This window comes from Sphaerodactylus townsendi, linkage group LG02 (genome assembly GCF_021028975.2).
Source record: "Sphaerodactylus townsendi isolate TG3544 linkage group LG02, MPM_Stown_v2.3, whole genome shotgun sequence".
Classification (NCBI taxonomy): domain Eukaryota; kingdom Metazoa; phylum Chordata; class Lepidosauria; order Squamata; family Sphaerodactylidae; genus Sphaerodactylus; species Sphaerodactylus townsendi.
The window spans coordinates 69,483,431-69,509,817 of record NC_059426.1 but is presented as its reverse complement, the minus strand read 5'-3'; the positions used below and the strand labels follow the sequence as shown (position 1 = coordinate 69,509,817).

The following is a 26,387-nucleotide window of genomic DNA, read 5'->3' as shown; positions in this document are numbered from 1 at the left end:
CTCGAACATCAGCATCTGACTTCTAGCATCTTCTCTGTCTTGCCTGTATTCCATTTCAGGTTGTTTGTCAGTAATACAGTAAAATGTTCAGCTATAACCAGAGGTGGGATCCAGCAGATTCTCACAGGCTCCCAAGAGTAGGTTACTAATTATTTGTGTGTGCCGAGAGTGGGTTACTAATTGGTGATTTTGGCACCTGATTTTTGCCTTAGTTACGCCCCTCCTCTCAGCAGTAGCGTGCAGAACTTGAAGCAGTCTAGCAGGAGGTGCACTCATGCTATGCGTGGTAGCTCCTTGTGCCTGCGCGCATTCGGCCCAAGCCTCGGGCCTGTTGACTGCATGCAAGGCTGCGTCCTTGCCACAGCCCCGCCCAGGAATGTTCCGCCCCTGGAATGCCCATCCACGCCCCCATCGTGCCCCACCCAGCCCCAATAGCTCTACACCACAGTTTGAATCCCACCACCATGGGAACCTGTTACTAAAATTTTTGGATCCCACCACTGGCTATAACCCATGTACCATGTAATACCATGTATTTGGACCAACTGAAATGACACAAAACAGTTTCTGAGAACATTTTGGGCTGACACTTTATGGATTTTGGCGCCTGGTTAAAACCTTCCTCTTCCTTCCATGCCTTCAGTGTGTGACCTGCCCCCCCCCCCCCCGGGTCTCCCGCATTGATGCCAGCTGAAGGGGGGTCAGGGGGTGGGAGGGCTGGGGATTTTTAATGGATGTTTTTTTATTGTTTTAAAGGATGTTTTTTATATTTTTAGGATTGCAGTGTTTGAACAGGGCTTTTAACCTCTTTCTGTAAGTGGCCCTGGGACTTCAGTGTAGGGCACAGTATAAGTGGGACAAATAAAATAAATAAATGCTACTTTTGTAACAACAGTGAAGAGTTCTAGAACTCCAGCACTTGGACATTCATGTCATTTTGGTTGTTCCTAATAAAAGGTATTATGTGCATCATGTTCTTGTTTTGGATTTTACTTTGGACTGGTACGGCTGCCAACAGTTTCTAAAACACTGTGAGTGAGTCCCTTTTGTTCCCACTTTATAGGTCAGGGGAGTGAGCCTGAACAAAAATGACTTCTCCCAAACCTCCCACTGTTGGGGTCCTCACCATTGGAGTAGGAAATAAGCCCACCAAACTACAAAACAGGCTTTGTTTTTGGCCTCTCCCAGCTGTCTGTTCACTGGGTCATATTGGTTATCACTGCAGCTAGCATTTCCATTCCACTTCCATGTTCATTTTCTCTACTCTAGGGAACAGACAGTAACAGAAACCATATGGCACCCTGCCTGGGGGAAGGAGAGAGAACTGAGTCAATTATAGCTGCTCCCAGATTGGCTTGAGCGCAGTCAGGGTTGTTGTTTCACATGTACTAAAACTTCTATATGGAAGTAATTTTTGTTGAAGAATGAATATGCAGCCTATGTGTAGATAGATCATCACAAATCACAATCACTTGGGCAGTTTTTTCCCATGGTTTGTTTATATGAAGCCATATAATTAACATGCCACGAGTTATACAAAATGAACATTATCATCTGTATGTGGATGCATGCTTATGCCTGAATAGAAATGCTTTTTCTTTTTCTTTTATTTTCTGTGCATTCACAGAAATTTGTGAAGCTTTCTTAGTTTGATTAAGACAATCTGGAACCATTTCCTAGCCCACTTGGAATATGAATATCACTCCAGTGGTGGGATCCAAAATTTTTAGTAACAGGTTCCCATGGTGGTGGGATTCAAAATGTAGCGTAGCGCCAATGGGACTGGGTGGGGCATGATGGGGGCGTGGCCGGGCATTCCAGGGGCAGGGCATTCCAGGGGGGGCTGTGGCAAGGACGCAGCTGCTGTGCTGGTCCTTGGGCGGGAAACGAATGCGCGCAGGCTGCCACGCATGCCGGTGCACCTCCTGCTAGACTGCTTCAAGTTCTGCGTGCTACTGCTGAGAGGAGGGGCGTAACTAAGGCAAAAATCACATGGCAAAATCACCAATTAGTAACCCCCTCTTGGCACACACAAATAATTAGTAACCTACTCTTGGGAACCTGTGAGAACCTGCTGGATCCCACCTCTGCCCCCCCCCCCCATTTTGAAACCACCTGAGAAAAAGCACTACTCTCTTAATAGTTGCCTGCATCTTCTCAGGGAGATACATTCCACACACTGGCTGTATGGAAGAACTGCTGAGTTACACAATGTTCTGCTTTTCTTAATTTGTTGGGGAGAACCAGACTTGGGTAGGGAGCTCACAGCTTTTTTACTTTGAACATCTCCAGCCATTGTGCTCTAAGACTTCTTCATGCAGTGACCGAGGTTGCCCAACTCATGACACTATGCAGACCACTGAAGACTATGCATAAACACAGCCCTCTCTCAAGGAGTCACATTTATTCCCTAGAAGAGACTCTGGATGACCTGAGTCATTTACACTCCAGCCAGGAGCAACACAAACTGTATTTGAGTCACCTGTAAATAATGCAGGGCATTGAACTCCTCCAAGGCCTCCCACTAGAGACTTGTATTGCCAGGTACTGATACATGCCCTCCAGCAGGGAGCATTGCAGGATGCACGAAAGGCAGGGTAACGGGCTTCTGCATTCCTGTCTAAAGGCAGAGCAGCAGAGAACAAGGTAGGAAGGTTATCAAGGGGTGTCTCAACCACTTTGCAGTTCGCTGTAAGAGGCATCACAGGGAGCTGTCCTGTGGTTTTCTTCCCATATATTTGTTGTTCACTTGTTCTTGCTCTCTGTTTCCCCTATTCCCCTCTACACACACACAACGCATGCACACACACATCGCAGTTCACCTTAGCTGTGTTCATTTTTCAGGGCCCTGGTGTTGTCAGTTGTATCAGGAAATGACTGTGGGAGGAAACAGTTTGCAGAGCCTGTGGGGAACTTTAGTCAGAGCAGTACTGCCAAGGGCCACGTTCATAGATGCGCAGTGCCTTGCGTGTGAACCCGGGAATCCTGTCTGAGACAAACAAGGGTGCTGGACTCAGGCTACATGTGGGGCTGACCCCTGCCCCAACATCTTGCAGGGAGAAATGTCGGACCTTTCTCTTTCAGCTGAGTTCTCCAGTATAAGCCAAGACCTAACTGAGCTGCCACATGCCTCTGACTCCTCATTGCCTAGGGAGGATGATGCCAGCTCCTTGGGCTCTGACTCTGAGTTGAATGGGATGACTCCCTATCGCAAGATTGATCGCTATGGTTTTATTGGGGGCAGTGACCTTGACAACAGGTAAGAGCGGGTAGATTCAAAGACCATTGGAAGTACTGAAGAGACTTTTTGTATAGGAATGTTGCTGAGAGGAAGGTGACAGTGGACAGCCCTTGTTTGTCTCTGTGCTGCAACTCCGGTCTGACATTCTTTCCTTGATATCATTATACCTACTTCTTGCTGATCCACTTTTCAGAAGTAGACAATTTCACTGGTTTCTTTGAATGATATCTTTGTTCTTACCTGGCTTTGTTACATTCACAGAGTCCCTACAACAATATTTTTAAAATGTGATTTAATTTTGCAACAAATGTAGGTCACTTTACAGATGTAATGCGGGACTCCCGAGCCAGTGATTTCTTCTTTCAGTCTGTGACTGTCATGACTGGAATGCCAGACTGTTATCTACTCTAGATCATGTTGGGCTACGAAGATTCTCTGTGTAGCTCTTGTTGCTTCTGTGAAGGAAGAGGCATTAGAAGCAGCAATAAAGCGCCCACACAGCCATTTACACCACACTTTCCTTGCCTCAACCGCTTCCCAACTTGACCAGAATGTGGAAACATTGGAAAGAGAGATCAAGGGGGCAAGATCTCCATTGCTCAGTTCCAGACTTTCCCAGTCTTTCCACCTATGGGTGTTTCCCTCTGTATACCACCTGTTTTAGAACATACAGTAGCAAATGTAACTTGGTTCCAGTTTTATTACATAGAAAGACAAAGACCATGGTTCATTCCTTGAGGCCCACAAAATGTAGTGGCTGTAGATGGGGATAAGCATCCACATTCATAGCGAAAGGTGGATCCAGTGGATCCACTGATATCCAGAGGAGTGAGTAAGCATCAACAGATGCTCATCCACATAATCTATATACACGAAGGCCTGTTTTCACATAGCTTGCTATGAAGGTGACTAACATGCCTTCATGGGAGCAACTGGACAATGGTGATCTCAGATGCAAAATCTGATGACCTCAACATGTTTTTCTGAAGTCAAATATAAATAGGTAACAGATCAGCCACTGTATAATCATGTCTGTTTACTTTATTGTGCATCATTTATCTGGTAATTTCTCTTACTAAATCCAATGCCCAGTAACAGCTATATCTGATACAGACACTGGTAATAGTCTTATTTAATTGTGATACAATACTGCATCATTTCAAACCATATGTTTTACTTATCTCGTGGTGAAACTAAATACATTGTTACAGGCTAGAGATGTACCAATTAAAGATGTACTTAGATTACATTCAAGAATCTAGTTATTTCTATAAATTCCCATCTTGTTTTTGTACTAACATGGCTTTCTTAAATGGTTAACCCTTCAGGCTGAACACTTGATAGGCCCAGAGGACCCTTATCCTGAAGCAAAGTTCCATATTTCCTTTGCCACAGTTCTTCCACAATGAGAAAATGGCTGAAATATTTGGGTGGGAGTAGAAGATAGGCCTTTGTGAAATGGTCAAATTTGAGAAAGGGATTAATGAGTTTGAAGACTCCCTTTGTCAAGTGCAGGGACTCCATAAATAGATTAAAGAGAGCATTTCTTTTCTATCCAGTGTTGAAACTGATCAGCAATGTGTATATAGGATCAGAAAAAGGAAAGGAATATTGAAATAGTTGACTGGTGGTTTCTTGCATAATGGAACCAACAATGTTTCTTCGAATCATTGCTACATCACTTTATAAAGCTTTCAGAAAGAAACTTTGCATCTCAGTGAAAAGACTTCACAACTTCTTTACTTCTGCACAGTCCTTGTTTTTGTATCTCCGAGCTCTGTACAATATTACTTATGCTCTTTATAACCATGTTGCTTCCACTGTTGGCTTGTAATCCAATTCCTAACAGAGGTATAAAATCGGGCCTGTGGTGAGCATTGGTCTACGATTTCCTGCAAGGTAAAAGACGAAGAAAAAGAGCTGATAGGAAAGCGCTTTTCTCTACCTATTAACTTGCATTTCCTGTTTTAGTAATCTTACTCACCACATCCTCTCCAGTCTCCTTAGCAACTTGGGCACCATAGCAACAAGGGAAGTTACAGTGGTTAGTGGCAAGGTTTCTGATTCTTCTGCTACAAGGCATCATACTCAGCCAAATCTATACTGTAAACTTACATAAAGTTTATACCATTTTCATTGTCATGCTTTCCCTGAAGTGTTCTGGAAATTATATGCTGGTGAAATACTGAGAATTCCTTGTTACAGTGAGATCTCTTGTGGAACCCCTCCTCCCAGCAACACAGGCTCTGTGGGAAGCAGAAATTAATGTTGAATTAATTAAAGTCTGCAATGTCCATGGGCTCTAGACCAGAGGAAAAAAGCCCATCACAGCCCACTATGCCATCCTGCCAGGGCCGCCAAGTTTGAACTAATCTGTGAAACTGCTAGACCATTTCCCAGGAAAGTCTTCATACTGAAGCTAACACAGGTTTGTTTTTCAACAACGTAAACTTTTAGAACACTGTCCTGAATAATGTTTGGATATGAGAAGCATGGGGGAGGGGGTCGCTGGAAACTTAAGTGCCTGAGTAACCATTAGTTACCACACTTCCTTTGTGTTGCTCACGTTTATTTTTATTCTGTGCATATGCACATTTGATTCATATTAAAATGGCCGTTTTTGGATTTGAATTCAGGTCTCCGAAGTCTTTGCCAAAAACCCCACCCACTATCCTATACTAGCTCTTTATAAACATTCTGTAATAAAGAAGAGTTGGTTTTAATACCTCACTTTTCTCTACCATTAAGGGGTCTCAAAAGAGCTTACAGTTGCCTTCCATTTCCCTCCCCGCAATAGACACCATCTGAGGAAGGTGGGGCTGAGAGAATTCGAAGAGAACTGCGACTAGCCCAAGGTCAGCCAGCAGGCTTCTTGTGGAGGAGTAGAGAATTTAATCCGGTTCTCCAGATTAGAGTCTCCTGCTCTTAACCACTGCACCATGCTGCATCCAATCATATCTTTTTGATTACTTAGGTCTTTCTGATCAACCGAATCTTGCCACTTCTCTTCCCTGTTCCTGTGCCTTTTTCCTCTGACTCACTGGTAAAGTATTCCTACACCATATTATAAAAAGCCTGGTCCCCAAGATTAGGAATCCAGAGCCCATAGAAGCAGGTATGTCAGAAAGATGTGACCTTGGGACAGCAGCAGGTCAAATCCAATTCACGGTTTCCATTGACCTTTTGCTAAAGGCCAGAAATGCACCATCTTTTAAAAGGTGTAATCAATGTTTACTTACTCATTACACCTAATGTTTAGGTCTTGGTCTATATTTGCTTCCCAATTAAAGTTTATTACTTCAGTGATTCAAAGTTAAATATTGACATCTTTTTGTTCACAGATGTGATGTTTACTCATGTTTACTCAAGTGTTTTGCTTCCTTATAACTTGGTCGTTTATTGCTTACTTTTTACTCAGCTGCTGCAAATCTGCTGCCCTTCATTCACTCACTAACTATTCCTTACAGTAAGTTACTGAGTGGCTGAGATTGCTGATTCAATTTTTGTTTTCCAGTCTGTGCACACTGGAAAATAGAGGTACAAGTGCATAGCCACATTTCCTTTTCTTGAAATGGCTGTCAGTTATTGTACTATTTATTATGTTTATGTATTGTAATATATATTTATGAATAGATGCATGCTCTGGTTACCTCAAATCTAGACAGTTGCAAGGCACTTTACATGGGCATACCCCTAAAGACAACAAAAGACAACAGCAAATGCCTTAACAGACCAGGTGCTCAGGAACAGAAGCAGAAGGCCATTGCTTTCACATCCTGCATGTGAGCTCCCAAAGGCACCTGGTGGGCCACTGCAAGTAGCAGAGAGCTGGACTAGATGGACTCTGGTCTGATCCAGCAGGCTCTTTCTTATGTTCTTATGGAAATTTTAATTGCTACAGAACACAACAGCACGGTTACTATTGGGTACAGGCAGAACATGTGTGTCACCCCTTTGTAGAGATACTCCATGGGTTACCAGTCAGTTACCAGGCTTAGTTCAAGCTTCTAGTTATCACCTATAAAGCCTTTAATGGCCACATACCTACAGGATCACTTCATCAACTATATCACCAGTATGGTTGCCAACCTCCAGGTGGGATCTGAAGATCTCCTGGTATTTCAATTGATTTCCAGCTAACAGAGATCAGTTCCCCTGGAGAAAATGGCTATTTTGGAGAGTGGGCTCTATGGCATTATGCCCTGCTGAGATACTTCCCTTCCTCATCCTCCCCAGCCCCCCCCCCCCGACAAATCTCCAGGTATTTCACAACCTGGCAACCCTAGCCACCACAATAGCTTCGCTCATCTGACCAAAGTCTTCTGAGGGCACCACCCTTCAAATGGAGGAGATCGACAACTGCCTGGACATGTCCATTCTCCATGGTAGCTACCACTTGAGGGGAATGACCTGCCTGTGAAGATCAGAAAAGCCCCAACCCTGCTATCATTTTGCAGAATATGCAAAACAGAAATGTTCAGGGCTTTTTAATGTATGGATATATAAATACCTCTGAAGAAGTCGCTTTATAAGGAACAGGATTGTATCTTGTTGCAGTGTTGTTGTATGTACCCCATTTCTTGTAAAGCCTTGAATCCTACCTTTGTAATACACACACTTTCTGAATTCCAATTCTATAATCTCTGTCCTCCTGCATTGTTAGTTACAGATCCTTGCTGTCTGATCAACCTTTTAAAAAAGTTTGTAATTCACTTTGCATTTCAGTGAGGAAGATGGGTTGCAAATGAAAGAACTAATTTAACCATATTATTTGTAGCCTGACTTTGTTGCTGAGAGGCACGGTGGATGCCAGCACTTGCTGAAATAGATATTTTGTTACAGTAAAGATATACATGAAACAGTTGCCTATTTTACTATACTCCAGAACCAGATTTCTTTTGCCCAAGAGTGCCATCTAAGCAGGGTTACATCCTTCTAAGCATATTGACTCCAGTGGATTATGAATGGCATGGTTAATTAGGCTGGGACCCCAAAGCCAGTCCCTGTCTGGTGCATCTGACAGGAAAGAAATTGAGGTAGGGATGCCAGCCTCCCTGTGGGACCTAGGGGTTGAAATATTACAGCGCGTATCCATACTACAGGGATTAGATCCCCTGGATAAAATAGATGGTTTGGAGGGTGGACTCTGTGGCAATTTCCCCCACTGAGAGCCCACCCCTCTCCAAGCTCCATCCCCAAGCCTCTAGGAGTTTCCCAACCTGGAGCTGGCAACTCTACTTCCCCATCCCCTGCCAGTGGCCACGGAGGACTTGGCAACCCTAGACTGAGGGCTGAAGTGAATCAGCCAGCATAGCCACTGTGACCAGGAAAGTCCTGGGGGCTATCTCCAGGCCACAGCCCTGCCCAAAGGAATCCCATTACCACTGCCGGGACCAGGGGGAGTTGCATAGCTACACAGACTACCTGGGCAGTGGCAGCCATCTTGTCTACCTGCCCAGGCAGCTCAGAAAATATGGCGGCTGGCAAAGCCTGGAACTGTACATAAGTTGCTCAGGTTGGACCTTCTTCTGTCAGGAGAGGGGTATGTGGGGTGGGAGGGAATGGTAGGATAGGAGCAGGTCCCAGTCCAGGGCCTTTTGAGTCTCCCAGTCTGCCCTGGTTGTGGATTGGCTTTGGAAGAGGCTTTGCTGGCCAATATCTCCTACATGGTTGGAAGACAGACAGAGAAAGAAATCTGGGAATGTTGTGGACCCTTTAATACTAGCTTTTTATTAAGGTGACAAACAATCACCATACAGTTTGACCTATCTCACCAGCAGCTCTGAATGACATCTTCCTGCCTGTTCACTTTGTTATCGTGTCATTCATTTTCATCTGAATTCTATATTTCTTAATTGAGGTGCTATAAATAGCATGCTGGCAATTAGGGTGAGCAAAAGAGCTATCTGATAAAGCAGCAAAGCAAGGATTGAGCTGTCATGTCAAAGAAGTACGGTACTCTCTGTGAGTTAATTATCATAGTGGGTTGGATCCCAACTAAAAGATTCAGGCTCAGATCTCCACATCTGCCTTCTGGGGCAGGCTGTAATGCCTACAGAAATGCTGTTTCTGGGAAATGGTAACCCCCCCCCCCCCCACCACCACCACCCATGAGCAGCATAATGGGGGAGGAGGAGAGCCTGGCTGACATGCAAAGGGGAAAGCTACTTTCCCCCTTTATTTGTGCCAGTATTTCTTTGGGGGTGGGATGTGAACAGAAAGAACACTTGATCAGTTTAATTTAATTCACTTTCAGCATGAGTCACAGTGTCATGATTTCTAAAGGCTGGATTATGTTGCCTTGGTAGGCACATGTTTCAAAATGTGTGCTTAGTGGTGAAGGGTAATACATCAGTATCTTTAAGGAAGAACTGGCAATGCAGGGAGTGCTTAACTCTTTTCCAGCCTCATCAATAAGGTTGCCAACTGACCCAAAGAACAATTTCATTTTCCTTTAAGAGAGGCTTAATGTGTTGAAATGGGCACTTGAAGACTTTCATAGCATGGGGGTAAACAGCATCCAAGTTAGCCTCTATCAAGGGGGCAGACTTTTTTTTCTCCAGGCCAGTTAACAACTTTATACCAGCACTCCTTTGCAGTTCTTCCTTGCAGACCCCTTCCTTCCTTCCTTCCTTCCTTCCTTCCTTCCTTCCTTCCTTCCTTCCTTCCTTCCTTCCTTCCTTCCTTCCTTCCTTCCTTCCTTCCTTCCTTCCTTCCTTCCTTCCTTCCTTCCATCCATCCATCCTTCCTTCCTTCCATCCATCCATCCATCCATCCATCCATCCATCCATCCATCCATCCATCCATCCATCCATCCATCCATCCATCCATCCATCCATCCATCCATCCATCCATCCATCCATCCATCCATCCATCCATCCATCCATCCATCCATCCATCCATCCATCCATCCATCCATCCATCCATCATTTCTGAAGTGGGAAGATGAAGGGGAGCAGAGAGAATAACCGAGTGAGGGCTATGCAGGAGTATCAGTACCTCTCCAAAGCAGCTGATTCACAGTTCTGCACTCCAAAATTGCACTTAGGATCACAGGATTAGCAACTGTGGTCTGTTTGGGTTTTTTTTGTCTTGTATAATGTAGCTCCACATTCATACAAGGAAAGGATTCCAAAGTCAATCTGTTCGAGGGTTTCAAACATTGTTGGGCTATTTCCCACTGGCGATTAATCCTGGGATAGTCACCCAAAATATCCAGGTTTCCTTGCAATCTCCCCACTGCTGAACCACGGAACACAGATCAGTCCCATTTCTGGTGCTCCCCCCCCTTGTCACGGAATTTTCCTGGACCTGCTTGTATATGTACCTTTTTGAAAAAACACTCCAATGGGATCTAATAGGAGAGGGGGTCCATAACTTTGAGGGTCCATAACTTTGGCCCCCATAGACCAAATTTCACCAAGCCTGGGTGGTATCATCAAGAGGGTCTCCTACTGATACCACCCAGGTTTTGTGAAGTTTGGTCCAGGGAGTCCAAAGCTATGGACTCCCAAAGGGGGTGCCCCCATCCCCCATTGTTTCCAATGGGAGCTAATAGGAGATGGGGGCTACACATTTGAGGGTCCATAACTTTGGCCCCCATGAACCAAACTTCACCAAACCTGGGTGGTATCATTCGGAAGGTCTCCTAAAGATACTCTGAAATGTTGGTGCTGCTAGCTTAACAATGGCACCCCTGACAGTAGGCCCCCCCCCCGCACCCCCCCAGGGGCAGGCCTAGATGTCTTCAATAGAAACATGCTGCAGTGAGGATGTTGGAACCTGGATGAAAAGATGCCAATTCTTTTGAAACTTGGTTGTATCTAGATTAAATTTTCAGTGGGAGTTCGGCCATTGTGTATTGTATGGTGTCATGGAAACAGGTATATGAACACATACACATACAGAATGCACAAATACATCTCACTATGGCAAACACTCTCAGACTTACATATGCCAAGGCAATGCAGATGACAAAAGGAAAATATTCCCATGCCTGTGTTCTGGGGATGACCTGTATCCTCGAACCTACTTTCCTTGTAGCTGGATTTGATTTCAGGTCCCTCAACTGGAAGGGGAACTAAAAATTTCTGTGGGTGGGGACTGTCAGGAAAGGGAAGAGTTAAGTACTTTCCTCCTACCAACTGATTCTACCCTGCATTAGTATTATGAGGGTTGGGTTAACTAGAAACCATCATAAAACAAAGTGTTAATGGAAGCCATTATAGTCTACGAACAGGTAGCTCAGTGATGGGTCCCTTATTGTTTTCATTGTACACTGAAAATTATTTAGTCCTGCTTTGTAGTAGGAGGGCAGGATGTAAATTGGAATAAATAAATGAAATTTAAAAACAACAGGTCTATTAAAAACAAGAAGTGAGGGGATGATGTAAACCCTTGTAGCTATTCAGTGCAGTCTAAAAGATGGTCTTGTTCATGTCTGTTCCACATCAGTTTAGGTCAACCTCCAGCTGAGCTCATCCGGCACCGGGAGGCCAAGTGGCTGGAAATGACAGCTCATTGGGAGAAAACTATGGCTCGACACTACAGAAAGGTAAGAGGGAATGAGAACCCATTTGTTGAATGAGTTATAATACTGTAATCTCAAGTAACTTCAGAAGGAACCTCAGGTGCACATACACTGGTCCAACGAGTCACATAGCATAACCAGGGTCAGACCCTCATGGTTTTTCTGGGCCTCTGCCTGGCCCAGAGATCTGCCTCATCCATAGCAAGAGTTCAGCACTCACTTTTAACATTCCTAACCCACACACTCTACTATTTCCCAAATGCCAAAAGAGCTCTGAAGGCAGTGAATTAGGGATCTTGGTAGGAATGTGATTTTATTCAGTAAGCTTCTCAAACATTTTTGAGCTCCATCCAGTTGCCCAGCCTTGACATGTGCCACTGATGGACATCAGATTCCTTAAGGGGGAACCAACTGGTACAATTAACTCTCTTGCTGACTTCATGGTCTAAGCCAGTGATTCCCATGGCACCTGCCAGTGTTTTTCTTGGCATCCATTTGCTTCTTCCCCAAAGCAAAAAGCTAGTCCTGGCTTTCTTCCACTTCACTGGAGTAAACGGTGCTTAGGAAGAACTCAGGTGCCATCTTTTTTTATCAACAGGGACACCAATTTGCAAATAGTTCTCTCCTTCATAGGAAGCTGCTTGTCTTAGAACACCAAATGGCTCTACCCTGAGCAGGCATTTTCTGTTTTCTGATTTCCAAAAGTGGACCTTCGATCTGAGCCTAGATTAGGACTGAATAGGGGACCATTTTATGGCTAGGCTGTGTAGAAGACTGTAGTTTTGCTGATTAATTTTCTTGTCTCAGGTAAAATTACTCTGCCGGAAGGGGATCCCTTCATCTGTACGGGCCCGCTGTTGGCCTCTACTGTGTGGGGCACAGGCAAAAACAAAGAAGAATCACCAAAAGTATCAGGTGAGGTCTCATTTCCTCATTTCACACTCACCCTCTCTGTCTGTTGTTGCTTTTCTCCTTGCCTTGCATGCTCCCCATCCTACACACCTTTATTTCCTTCTGTAATTCATTTTGCTAATTATATCTTTTTCGCCCACCCTGGCTGAGAAGAGCCTTGCAGATTCAAATCAGAGGCCCATCTAGTTCATCACGCTGCTTGCCATATATAGAAAAATATGTAAAAGTACGATTAAGGATAAATGTAGACCTATTACTTCTAGGAATAATTGATAATAAAGAAATAGAACAAAGACAGAGGTCATTGTTTAAAATAATGATAAGAGCAGTTCATGCTGTAATAGCGTTGGGATGGAAAGATAAGAAAATATGGACAATACAGAAATGGCTGGAATATGTATGGGAACAAATACAATTAGAAATATTTGGAATAATGTCAAGAAACCAGATATGGCAAGAAAAACAAATGGACATAATGATGATTTGGATGGGATTCACAGACTGGTTGATTGAAGTTGGAATTACAGAAGATAAATGGAAAAGAAGAGTTGAAAGAATGAACCTGCTGCTGCACATTTGAAGAAGAGAAGAAAAATATGGGGGGAGGGAGGGAAAAAAGGGGGTAAAATGATATTAAGAATGTAACAAAAGGTTGTGAAATACATGTAAATATATCGATCCAAAATATCAATAAAAATCCTTAAAAAAATAGTTCATCACCCTGTTTCCTGCAGTATCCAACCAAATGCCCTGGAATGTTCACAACAGGAGCTCAGATGCCAAAGTCTCTCCTAGTTGTTGGCTCCTCAGCACCTAGCATTTAGAGGTATATTGCCTCTGAATGTGGAGGTTCCATTGTGATGGTGTTGTTTATTTGTATATTTTACATTGTTGTATGATGACTTGCCCTTGCAGAGAGGAATGGCCATAGATCTGGGTTTGAGAAGGGCGATTCTTTCAGTAGCAGTATTTAAATTCATGTTTTGTTGTTGTTCAAGGCAGCCAAAAAAAATTCTTGTGTGTGACTGTCCAGCATCTAGTAGCCCTCTCAATCAGACCCTCCTGAATATCTTTCATTATTGTTCTAGGAACTGCAGGAGGCACCTGGTGATCCTCAATGGATAGAGACCATTACAAGGGACATTCATCGCCAATTCCCTTTCCATGAGATGTTCTCGTCACCTGAAAGTCATGGGTAAGTGAAGGTCTAGCAGTGTAAAAAAGAATAAATAAACATTCAAATAGACACCCAAAGGATATAGAAGGCATTAGATTGAGTAGATCTTTCAGCAGATAATATTTATTTAAAAGTAGCAATTTGTCTACTTGGATTTCCAAAAGGCTTTTGACAAAGTTCCTCACCAGAGACTGTTGAGAAAACTCAGCAATGAAGGAATAAGAGGGGAAGTCCTCCTATGGATTAAAAACTGGTTGAGAAACAGGAAACAAAGAGTGGGTGTAAATGGGAAGTTCTCACAATGGAGAGATGTCGGGAGTGGTGTCCCCCAAGGATCCGTTTTGGGACCAGTGCTCTTTAACCTATTCATAAATGACCTGGAAGTAGGGGTGGGTAGCGTGGTGGCCAAGTTTGCAGATGATGTACCAAATTATGTAGGGTGGTGAGAACCAACCAGCGATTGCATAAGAGCTCCAAGAGGACCTTTGATAAATTAGGTGAGTGGCCTTGCGAAATGGCAAATGCAGTTCAATGTAGCAAAATGTAAAGCTATGCACATAAGCGCAAAAAATTCAAACCTCACTCACGCGCCACAGGGGTCAGTGCTACCAGTCGCCAGAGACCAGGAAAGGGATTTGGGCGTCTTAGTTGATAGTTCCATGGGAATGTCAACTCAATGCATGGCAGCTGTGGAAAAGGGAAACTCTATGCTGGGGATCATTAAGAAAGGAATTGATAATAAAACTGCAAAGATTGTCATGCCCTTATATAAAGCAGTGGTGCGACAGCACTTGGAGTACTGTGTCCAGTTCTGGTCAGCCGCGATCTCAAAAAAAGGATGGTTGAGGAGATAGAAAAAGTGCAGAGAAGGGCAACAAGGATGATTGAGGGACTGGAGCACCTTCCCTATGAGGAGAGGCTGCAGCGTTTGGGACTCTTTAGTTTGGAGAGGAGGCGGCTGAGGGGGGATATGATTGAAGTCTACAAAATTATGCATTGGGTAGAAAATGTTGACAGAGAGAAATTTTTCTCTCTTTCTCACAATACTAGAACCAGGGGGCATTCATTGAAAATGCTGGGGGGGAGAATTAGGACTAATAAAAGGAAACACTTCTTCACGCAACGTGTGATTGGTGTTTGGAATATGCTGCCACAGGAGGTGGTGATGGCCACTAACCTGGATAGCTTTAAAAGGGGCTTGGACAGATTTATGGAGGAGAAGTCGATTTATGGCTACCAATCTTGATCCTCTTTGATCTGAGATTGCAAATGCCTTAACAGACCAGGTGATCGGGAGCAACAGCCGCAGAAGGCCATTGCGTTCACATCCTACATGTGAGCTCCCAAAGGCACCTGGTGGGCCACTGCGAGTAGCAGAGAGCTGGACCAGATGGACTTTGGTCTGATCCAGCTGGCTTGTTCTTATGTTCTTATGGGAGGAGGTGTAAGTAAAAGGAGGAGGTGCAGATGACAATCCATACATCACAGTTTAGCGGGTTTGCATGATATTATGGGGTTCACCTACTTTATTCTGCCTGAAAAGGCAGAATGTGCAGACTTCAAAGAAAAGAAAGAGTTCTTAAAATGGTTAACCTTACCAGTGTGGTGCTTTAAAAAAAAGTTAATTTGAATCTCCAAGGTGTGACTAATACAAATGGAGCATTCTTGAGGCAAGGAGTTATGTTGCTTATAATTGTTCATGTAAGAGGTAATATCCAGCAGATACCCATGGTCCTCATAAAACACATTCCACGAGGCAAAGCTTTTGCAATGACTTTGCTATTAATATCTGGGAAAAAATGGCACAGTGTTGGGGCTGGAGGGCTCAGGAAACATGAGATCCCATGAATAGAAGCACTACATTGAAATTTGCCATCTGCATCTAGTTTTCTTCCATTTGACACTATCAGAGGGAAGTCTCTTGCTTAGAACACAAAGTCGGACAACTTTGAAAAGGACTTCCAGCATGTTTGGTGCTGTGTTTCCTATCCCATTTAATTTATTGTCTGAACAACGTGATTTCCTGTGTTTGTGTTTTGGAAAGCGTTTAGTTAATTTTCCCATTGTCATTGAGTTGCCTGGAAGTTTTTGATAGAGTTGGATTAGATTTTCAAATGTAGATATTTTCCTATTAATGTTGTTTGACTTTCCAGGCAAATTTCCAGAATGAACACTTATACATGAGTTGGGTTCTGTTTCCACTTTCTCATTCTGCATATCTGGAGTTTGTCTTCTGTCCTAACAGAAGAATAACACATTGACTCTGAGCCAGAATAGCTCTCATGTGAAAAGGGACACATTCTTTCCTTCTTTGTCTCCCCTGGACAATGAATGGTACTACGTCAAAGTTGACATCAAGTGTCTGTCCAGGGAGCATGCATTCATTGCAGGCATACTGGGCGTGGACCCCCCTGGCTAGAAAGATGGGATTTTCCAGTTTGCCTGTTTTAATTTTAAAGTGCTGTAAATATATTTATTCGGTGTGTAGTGCATCCTTTATTACACCCTTCTATGTCAATGGAACTTAATGGCTTTGGGGGGGTATATTTAGGAATGCATTGTAAATGTATACATCCCCCACACACACACACACTTCTTTTTTTTAAAAAGGGAAAAGAAGCAAGGGCAATTTTTTTGTTTAGTGATGAAAAAATGCTTCAGGGAAGGGAAAGTTATTAGTGTCCCTAGTTCCCAGTGTCCCAACACTATCCACTAGGGTTTCCAACTTCCAGGTGGGACCTGGAGATCTCCTAGAATGACAACTAATCTCTAGACTACAGAGATCTACTTCCTTGGAGAAGAGAAGGCTGTAAGGTGTTATACTATGCTGAGGTCCCTTTCCTCTGCCCCCTTCAAGCTCCACTGCCAAATCTCTAGGAATTTCTCAGCCTGGAGATGGCAACCCATGTGCACAGCAGCTTCTGCTATAGACATGATCTTCCAAGCATTTGATCCAGGGAATCAGATCTGCCCAAAATGTAGCAAGTGCACTATTGATAGCAACCTCACCACTCATAATGTTAGGAATGCACCCAATCTTCCTTGCAGGGCTGAACACAGAAGAAATCAGGACAGCCAATTCTCAGAAGAAGCTGGCTATGAACAAAGGGGATTGGATAACCCTTGTGACATCAAAAAGTGCCTTTTGTAGTAAAGTTTCATTTTTTAAAACCCTGATTTAAAATAACTATTGCTACTGCTGTTACTGACACTGATTGATGTGTAATTGGATAAACTCACACAGAAAAAATGTATAGCCATTAGACATGCTTTTAGGGGTCCAAATCTCTCTCCTCCAAGCAGCACCATCCCACCTATCACAGGCATCCACAATAGGTGAGCCATCACTGGTGAAAAGTGACACATCTCAAGCCCTTGCCCTTTTGTTCTGAATTATTTTACTTTCTACTGTTGGAAATACAGTTTTTCTGTTATTTTAGAGGCTGAGTGAATCCTGCTATGTGACTCAATCATCTAGCACTTTGAATAAGGACCTCCACTTCAACCCTGTACAAGAAATATCTCTGTTGTGTCTTTAGCCTTGGTTGTTCAAAGATTAGTTTTTAAAGCATATGTGCTCCCAGTCTCCAGTTGTACAGGTTCCATCTTTTCTGCACGCAGCTATAGTTGGGATGCAAACATTTTCACTCTTCTGATTCTAATAGAAGAGAAATTAGCTTGATAAAAACCTGGGAGTGACATTTCATTGATTGAGTATAAGGAAAATGTGTACCAGAGGATGGTAAAAAGAGAAACAAAATGCTTCATGCAAGGGCATCCTGTTGAAGCTGATTGCAGATCCGTGTGGGCTGTGCATACACGATTCAGAACAGTGCATGGAAAGATATAAGCTTCATTTGGAAATATAACCAAAAAATAATGCACACCACATTAGCAATGGGTGTTGCCATCACTTGGCTGCCTTGTTGGTGAGTTTCCAGAAGATTTTGGCTGACCATTGTTGGAGACAGAAGGCTGGATGAAAGAAGCCCTAAGCAGAAGTGTTCTGAGGGAACCTTTAGCCAGATGGGGTTTGTGGATTGCCTGCAAAGAGTACTATGATTGCACATCACATGTAGCACAATGTGTGTGACCCAGAACGCTTAGAAGACTGATAGTAGATTTTTAAAATGTCATATTTGTTAGCTTTCTGAAACTGAATAAAAGGTGTTGTAAACTTTGTTGGGGACCCTAAAAGATTAAATGATTATTTGATTTATGGTCCTTTGGCAATCCAGACAGTGGACTACAATTCATTTCTTACACTACAATTGGCCATGCTGGCAGGGGCTGATGGGAATTGTAGTCCATAACATCTGGAGTGCCAAAGGTTCGCCACCATGGCTTTAGACTCTCATTTCCTTTCCCTTCTTTCTCATGTAGTTCTGTCTTTCCCAGTTAAATGTGTATGCATCAATTCTACCCAGGGTGGAGCGAGGCTGAATCCAGTGCCTGAGGGCAGAATGCAGGCTCCTGTGCCCCTGTCACAACCCACCCCAGTTCTATGGAAGAATGCTCCCTCGCCATGCACTCCAAGAGGGGCGCGCCTCCAGTGCGTGTCCCCCTGCCCCTTGGTGCTACACCACTGCACATTACATTCATGGCCAGTACTTGTCAGGCTTAGTGTGTCTAATCTGTCTGACATAGCGTAGATCACTTCTTCAGAAGAACTATGACCTTGCCTCCTGTTGGATATACTGCCACTTGGGGAAAGAGAGAAGTACAGAAGTGGGAAGACCCAAAGATTGCATTTCATCTTATTCCAAGAGAACTGAACTATGTGAAAAGTAACTTTTAGGGCAAAAAGAGATTGTGATCATTTTTGTTATCCACAGACCAAGTGGTGCAGGAAACTAACCAAAAAACCAAAGGCACCCTCGCTCCTCATTTTTTGTTTCCTTTCCTCTAGAGGGAGCCAAGAGCCTTTATTCTCATTCCTAAATTATACATATATCCTACAGCAGTGGTTCTCAACCTTCCTAATGCCGCAACCCTTTAATACAGTTCCTCATGTTGTGGTGACCCCCAACCCTAACATTTATCCATTTTACAGATGGAGAACACTGATGCAGAGAGTCTTAGGCGACCCCTGTGAAAGGGTCATTCGACCCCCAAAGGGGTCACGACCCCCAGAGGTTGAGAACCACTGTCCTACAGAGTATGATGCACACAACTAAGCTAGTACACCTAGGCAGTAAAACAGGTAGTGTTGAGGAGTTGTTTGATTGTTCTTAAACTTTATGTTAGCTGCCCAAAGGGGTCTTATGTTATCTTGGCAGCCTGGAAACTTCCTGTACTGCCAGGGTGAGAAGATTAGGACCACACAGAGAAATCCTTTGCTGCAGCTCCTCCCTGTGCCAGGATCAGCACCTGGAAATCTGGGCTCACACTGTCAATAGAAAGGAGTCACACCAGGGGCTCCTCCCATGTGATAAGGGGCTCTTGCATCATTAACCTGGTCTCACAGGAAAAGGCAGCGCTTGTACTTCCTATGCCAGCAAGAAGGTCTAAGAAGACGGCCCCTGAATTACTCTTCCTGAAGTAGCAGGACCTCAGACAACAAACCAAACCATGTTGAAGTCTTATTCAGAACCAAGTGTACCCTCTGAAACAAGTCATTAATCCAAATTCTGCATAACAAAATATATGAATTAATTACATTTGTTCCCCTGGTATAAGAGTGACATTCAAGGGTTCTAAAGGGAGTCACATGCGGGTTTTTGGCATATCACCTGTGCCTATTCTGAACATCATTCCTCAGTCTGGCACTCACTCCATCAATGAAGAAAGTGGGCAAGGCCACAGTGTGGTGGGATATGTGTTTGGCAAGTGGTTTCCACCTTGAAATACCCACTGCCAGAGGAAATGGACGATGGGCAAGCATTGAACCTCCCTGAGTTGTGGGCCTCATGCTGGGGCTGGAAGCACAGAGCCTGTCTTCTCTAGCATCCCTCCTTTTTTCTGTGGCCTCAGCATTTTCATCCCAGCACCTGGGCTGTTACCAGAAGGAGAGCAGTCTTGCCTCAGAGGAGAGTAAAACCACCTCCATCCCAGGTAAACAGCAAGCTGACCACAGTGGTGTGACTGTGATGTTTTTTACTTTGTTGCTCATCAATAACCTTAAAGGCACGGAGCTGATATTCACTCCCCCCCTCCCTTCCTCTGATATTCGCTCCACCCCTCCACACACACATGCACACACACACGTTCCCAATTGTGGGGGAGGGCGGAAGCAGAGCAGGGGAGGTGGGGTGGAGCCCAAAAGATGCCTGCTGGTACTGTTCTTTGAAAAAGCCTTCTCTGTTGCTATTTTATATTGAAAGGTCGATCTCTCCATCTCTCAACTCCCCAAGAATCATGAGAAGGTGCCACAGGCAGTGCCATGTGTGGGTAAGCATGCATGTGGGGGGGCGGGGAGAGGAAAGTCTCCAGGGCACCTGGCAACTGAGACTGTGCTGTGTTGGTGAGGCTATGCTGGTGGAGGAGAGAATGAATACAGAGGTTAGACATTAGAGACGACCCACCACATCACTATACATGTGAGAGATCGATCGATGGATCTTTTGACAAGTACATTTAGGGAACCAGGAAGGAGCGACAGCATGAAGTGGGGCGGGGGGATGAGGAAGAAGGCATGCAAAGCACTGCAAGGAAGTGGGAAGGCTGGCCATGGGTGGAGAGAAGATGTCTGGGGCAAAACTGTGCCCACTGGCAAAGTTGCCCCACTCTGGCTGCAAAGCAAGATTTAAATCATAAGTGGTTTCACTTGCCACAGATAGAGGGAAAAGTGAAACTGGGGCTCCAGAAAATACATCTGTACTAGAAATCTTGCTGCAGTGAACACCGGCCTCCACTATGAAGCAAAGACTTTGTGTGTAATCGACCCACGAGTTCTAATCCTGCTGAAATCTTTGGGGCTATTGTAAGATAGCAATAGGGAGACCAGGGGACTAGGGGTGCCCTCATTGGCTGGATCTAGTGTGATGGACCTGAGGTAAGGCGATGTGTGACAGACTTGCCTGTCTCCCTATGTTTCTAAATAGGCAGCAGGGGCTACTGCAGCTGCTGAAGGCCTACACTGTGTATCGGCCCCAGGAGGGCTACTGTCAGGCCCAGGGACCACTGGGTGCCCTGCTCCTCATGCACATGCCTCCAGAGGTGAGTCTTGTGTGAAGCTCTGTTCCCACAGGTATCCTTATCCCTTCTATTCTCATAACAGCAATTCTTCCTCCCACCCTTTGCTCCAGCTTTCCGTCCCCTATACCTAGTGCTTCCCTTTCTCCACAACTGCCCCTCCCAGCTGACCACAAAGTTTTGATAATGCTTATCTGTCCTTTCCAGCCAGCCTTCTGGTGCCTGGTGCAGATCTGCGAGCATTACTTGCCTGGCTACTACAGCCCCAAGATGGTAAGAAATGTGGGGATCAGGGGACACCTGAAGGGGGATCTTTCCCAAGGAACAGGAACTGAGCACCTATGAAGGGATAGGAGTCACTGGCATGTAAGCAGTGGAATCGTGAGTCTGGGACTTTTCACATTCCAGGCCAAACTGTGCATTATCCTTTAAATTACATGGGAAGAAGAACCCTGGGAAATTGGAGAGATGATATGTGGAGCACAAGGCTCAGATGTTAGTAGGACTGCCACCTTTTTTTCTATCCGAAACTTAACAAGTACAACTTTGCCCAGAATGGGTTATGGCGGGAAAGCATCACTAGTTAGATTTCTGCTTGTCAGTTTAAGGTTACTAGCCTCCAGGTGGGGGCTGGAAATCTCCCAGAATGACAGCTGATTTCCAGACTGCACACATTGCTTATTTATAACATTTATTCCACTTCTCCTGGAGAAAATGGCAGCTTTGGAGGGTGGGCTATATGTCATTATATGTCATTATATGTCCCTCCCCTCACTAAACACTATGCTCCCAGACTCTTCCCTCAAATTTTCAGGTATTTATGTTGGTGACTTTACTTGTCATATGGTTGCACAAAAAAATTAAACCTCAGGATGGGGGAAAAGGCAATAGTAGGCACTGGACATGGTTTTTATAGGGAGGGTATAAATTAGTAGTTGTCCATCCTGCAGGACATGAAAGATAGTTTCTTTAGCTCATGGGAGTATGAAGAATGTCTAAGGACAAATAACAAAGAGGTGTCCAAAGACTTTGGCTTTGTTAAGTTATTTTCCAGTGTTAACTATCTTAGCAAAACCTGGGATTTCTCACAGATGGTAACTAACCTAGAATAACTAGTGAATGGTTTGGGTATTTTTCCTGATTAGATTTGATTGTCACATAATTACATTTCACAGCCCCTTGGCCCTGCTGTTTGTTTTTCATATCCCCTACATAAAATGACTGCATAATGAGGCATCTTTAGAAGCAGGCTCTCCCTCATGAAAGCTTATTCTGGAATTAAATTTCATAAATCTTCTATGTGGTGCTACAAGGTTCCTGTTGTGTTGCGTGACACTTTCTCACCTTATTTTGCAGGAGGCACTACTGCTGGACAGTGAGGTGTTTGTTGCCCTCCTGCGCCGTGTATGCCCCCGGGCATTTAAGCACTTGCAAAAGCATGGTGTCGGGCCTTTTCTTTACATGACGGAGTGGTTTCTATGCCTCTTCACTCGCACTCTTCCCTTCCCCACGGTGCTGAGGGTCTGGGATGCCTTTCTGAGCGAAGGTGAGTGGAGGATGTGAACCTGCAGGGGATGGGGGTGTAGATCCAGTTTGGGAAAATCCTGAAGATTTGGAAATAGAGCCTGAGGAGGACAGGGACCTCAGTGGGGTGAAATGCCATGAAATCCACCCTCCAATGCATCCATTTTCTCCAGGGAAACTGAACTCTGTAGTCTAGAGATTAGCTGTAATTCTGGAGGATCCACTGGTCCCACTTGGAGGGCAGGATAGAGAAGGGGTGAAGTGAATAAGGATGCCTTTTGCATTAAGAAGAGTCTTCCTTGGATGGGCTGAGGAACTGGCATGCAAGAGGGATTCTCATGAAGTAGGAAGTTTTTCAGAACATAGTCTGCTCAGCGTCTTTGAGGCTGGTGTATAAAGTGAAATACGTACATTGCACCTAAAAGCTAATTACATAGAAGTTGGCATCAGATTATTGTTTGTCAGGAATTAAACATGAAAAATTTGCAGTTGTATGAAAGATTTAGGGTGCTTCCTTCAAAGATCTAACCCCTCACAGGCTGTCACCTCTCTCTCTCTCTTCTGTGCACACACACATGTACACACATGTACACACATGTACACACACACACACACACACACATACACACACGCTAAACACAATATATCCTTTAAGAAAACACTAACTTGTCTTCCCCAGAGCTTTTCTGTTTCTAAGAAGCCACAGAGTATTAGCCTTCAGTGGTTGCTGCCCCCTAACATTACTTCTACTTCTGCAGGAGTCAAAGTACTCTTCCGTGTAGGGCTGTTGTTGGTCCGCTTGGCTCTGGGGACCTCTGAGAAACGACGTGACTGTGCTGGACTAGTGGAGACCCTGGAGAAGCTCCGCAGTATCCCAGCTCATCTCTTGCAAGAAGACACATTCATGGCAGAGGTACAGACTCCTGGGGTCCTCCAGCCTGGGACTTCTCCCCAGCACATCCTTCTGGGATGCCACTGCTTGTATTGAAAGCAGAAGCAGCTCATTTCACTTAAGGGGTTCCCTCTCCTGCTTCTGCTTGGCTCTAACTCAGAGGGAAATCTTTCTTGGTGGTATAATGGGTGTGCTAGGGTTGCCAACTGACCATACAATACTTAAAAACCGACTGGTAGAAATGATCTAGAGGAAATAATTTTTATGAGCTCATGCCTGCAAATGCAGCAGTTATGGAAAAGATGGGAGCAACAGCTGGTAAAAAGTTGGCAATCCTTGTGGTGGTGACAGATAACTTCCAAGGTTCAGCTATGTTTTGGATAAGGTGAGCCCAGCCTTGTTGCCATCTGGCCGATTTCCCTGTAGTTCTGCATTTGCTTGTATTCTGAGTGAGATGGCTTCTTCTTCTCCACTGCCATAGAAAAGAGAGGCTGCATAACAGTCTACAGCTTCTTGTACTGTTAGTTTCATAATTTAGCAGGGAGCATTTATTCATTTATTTATTTAACATTTATTTAAACATTGCTTATACCCCACTCTTCTCCTAGGAGGCACTCCAGTTATCTACTGATGGCAGTCTGTCATCCCCTGCTCATTCCACCCTCTCACTTGATGGAGAATGGAGAAAAACCATGCTGCATTCACTGCCTTTGACCCTGTAGGAACTTGACCAAATCTTTATGGCTTTTACTGAAAAGGTTTCAGGAATTCCTGCAGTGTCAAAGGGAGTGACATTACTTCTGGTTGCCTGTCTGAAAGTGATGTTGCAATGTTAGTGATGTTCCCCTCCCGAGGCTCCAGCCCCAAATGCTCCCAGGGTTTGCCAGCTAGGATGGACTGTGTACAGCACCCCTTTCCTCTAAGTCCCAGTCCTGCCTTGTTGCTGGCAGGGAGAGGCCACAATTGTGCAGCCAGCTGCCCTCACTGTCTGACTGCATGGTATACCAAGCTGCAACTGGAAGGGAGAAGGCAGTATGCATGCATCAGATGCTGTGTCTTCTCACTTGCAGACTGCACAGCAGCTGTCCCCACAATGCATTCTACCCACTGCTACCAAAGCAGCAGCAAACATTTCACAAGTGACTGAGGTATGTGATGGTGGCAATTCTTTACCCTTCTAAAGACCTTGGGGTCTCACAGATGCTGAATTGTAACAGATGAAACTCCATAAATTCGTCTTGCCAGAAATTAATTAATCCAGCATTTGACGCTCCATACACTGATTGTGTGAGTGCCACATGTTGTAGTTTTTCTCCCAGGACATAGTAGTCCCATCCAATAAGCAATTCAGTGGGAGGGCTTATCAATGGTCAGGGTTAAACCTAGAGTTTTGCTGAAATGCCGGAACAGCAGCTGGCAGAGGCATAGCTAGGAAAAATGGAACCTGGTGCAAAATCTGAATTTTGCAGGGGGGCCATGTTCGTTTGTGTTTTTTGTATTTTTAGTGTTTTTTCAGTTTTTGGCCTGCAGGGGGCGCAGTTTTTAGGCTAGCAGCACCAACATTTCAGGGTACCTTTGGGATACTCTCTTGATGATACTACCCAGGTTTGGTAAAGTTTGGTTCAGGGTATCCAAAGTTATGGGCCCTCAAATGTGTAACCCCCATCTCCTATTAGCTCCCATTGGAAACAATGGGGGATGGGGGCACCCCCTTTGGGAGTCCATAACTTTGGATCCCCTGAACCAAACTTTGGATCCAGCATTTAGTTCCTTCTTTATAGGGTTCTCCCAACATGGTATTAAATATGGATTTCAGGAGAGATAGGAATGGGATTGTGTATAGACTGTTACTGCCCTTAGCTATAGGCTTGGAAGAATATCTCTGTCTTAGAGGCCCTTTGGACTTGGGCTAAGTCCCACAGGCCCCAGTTTCATCATAAAACTAGGGTGGTCAACTGCTGCTACTTGGTGTTACAATGGCAGCAAAATGAGTGGGGGGGAGCATTGTTGTGGTGATGCTGCAATGCCACGTCTGGTTACATACCCAGAAGTTACATCATGACATAGTCGTGACATTCAAGAAATGTCAAGATTTGGAAAATTTCTAGAGCATCTCTGAAATGTTACTTTTGAGTGCATCACAATGTCCAAAAAGCTCCCACAGGTTGCTGGCAGATAGTTGGCAATCATACCCACAGCCTGTAACTGTAGCCTCCTAGTCTGCTCACCCATCAGATACTACTTCCAGCAAACTGACCAATGGTTTGAGACTGCACAGCCACTGTAACACAAACCAGCAGCCTAGTCTTTGGTTCCCTTTGGCCCTTTCCCACCTGGTGCTGATGAATGTCCTGTTGTTAGGTCTTGGGCCTGAATGACTAGAATGCCTGCTTTACTGGAAGTCTCTTTGCTCTTACCTCAGGCTCCTCATTCCTAACAGTCTAAAATTATAGATCTTAGGCTTCAAATTGAAAAGATGATCCTGCTTCTCTCCTCCTGTCTGGCAGGTCCATGCTGTGCCCGTTTCTGCCCATGACCTGGAGCGTGAATGTCAAGTTCAGCTGGCCAAGCTGCGTGCCACTAGGCCTGAATTCCAGTACACCCCAGAAAATCGGCTAGCTGGTGCAAAGGCCATCTTTGATGCTCAGCAGCTGGAGGATGCACAGATGGGCAAAGAGGCTCATGGAAGCCAAACCCATGCCTTCCTCATCCCCCAGATCAAGGTAGAGCCACCCCCTTCACCTCCAAAGGGGCAGAGGGAGCCAGAGAAGGCCTCTGAAGTGCAAGGTCGGAAGAAACTGCAGGTCAGGAAGAAACCAGACACTCGGGGAAAGACCTTCCATTTTACCCAGAAGCCTACAAGAGAGGAAAGGCCAGAGGCAAGCACAGGGAAGAGAAAGTCTTCCTTTTACCTGGATTCATGGTTCTAAAATTTCTGGAGCGCTGAGCCTGGCCTCTGTTAAAAAAAAATCCCGTT

The 26,387-nt window shown here is 44.6% G+C and overlaps 1 protein-coding gene across 1 annotated transcript in view; it reads left to right on the top strand.

Moving 5' to 3' along the window:
- TBC1D10C (TBC1 domain family member 10C) overlaps positions 1–26,387 on the top strand; it is a 27,568-nt gene extending 1,181 nt beyond the window's left edge. The window contains exons 2-10 of the mRNA XM_048484521.1: positions 3,057–3,259; positions 11,696–11,795; positions 12,579–12,686; positions 13,772–13,878; positions 20,904–21,018; positions 21,202–21,267; positions 22,351–22,540; positions 23,277–23,431; positions 25,918–26,387. Of these exons, the coding sequence (XP_048340478.1) occupies positions 3,057–3,259; positions 11,696–11,795; positions 12,579–12,686; positions 13,772–13,878; positions 20,904–21,018; positions 21,202–21,267; positions 22,351–22,540; positions 23,277–23,431; positions 25,918–26,340 (1,467 nt within the window). The 3' untranslated portion in view covers positions 26,341–26,387. The remainder of the gene's footprint in view (positions 1–3,056; positions 3,260–11,695; positions 11,796–12,578; positions 12,687–13,771; positions 13,879–20,903; positions 21,019–21,201; positions 21,268–22,350; positions 22,541–23,276; positions 23,432–25,917) is intronic.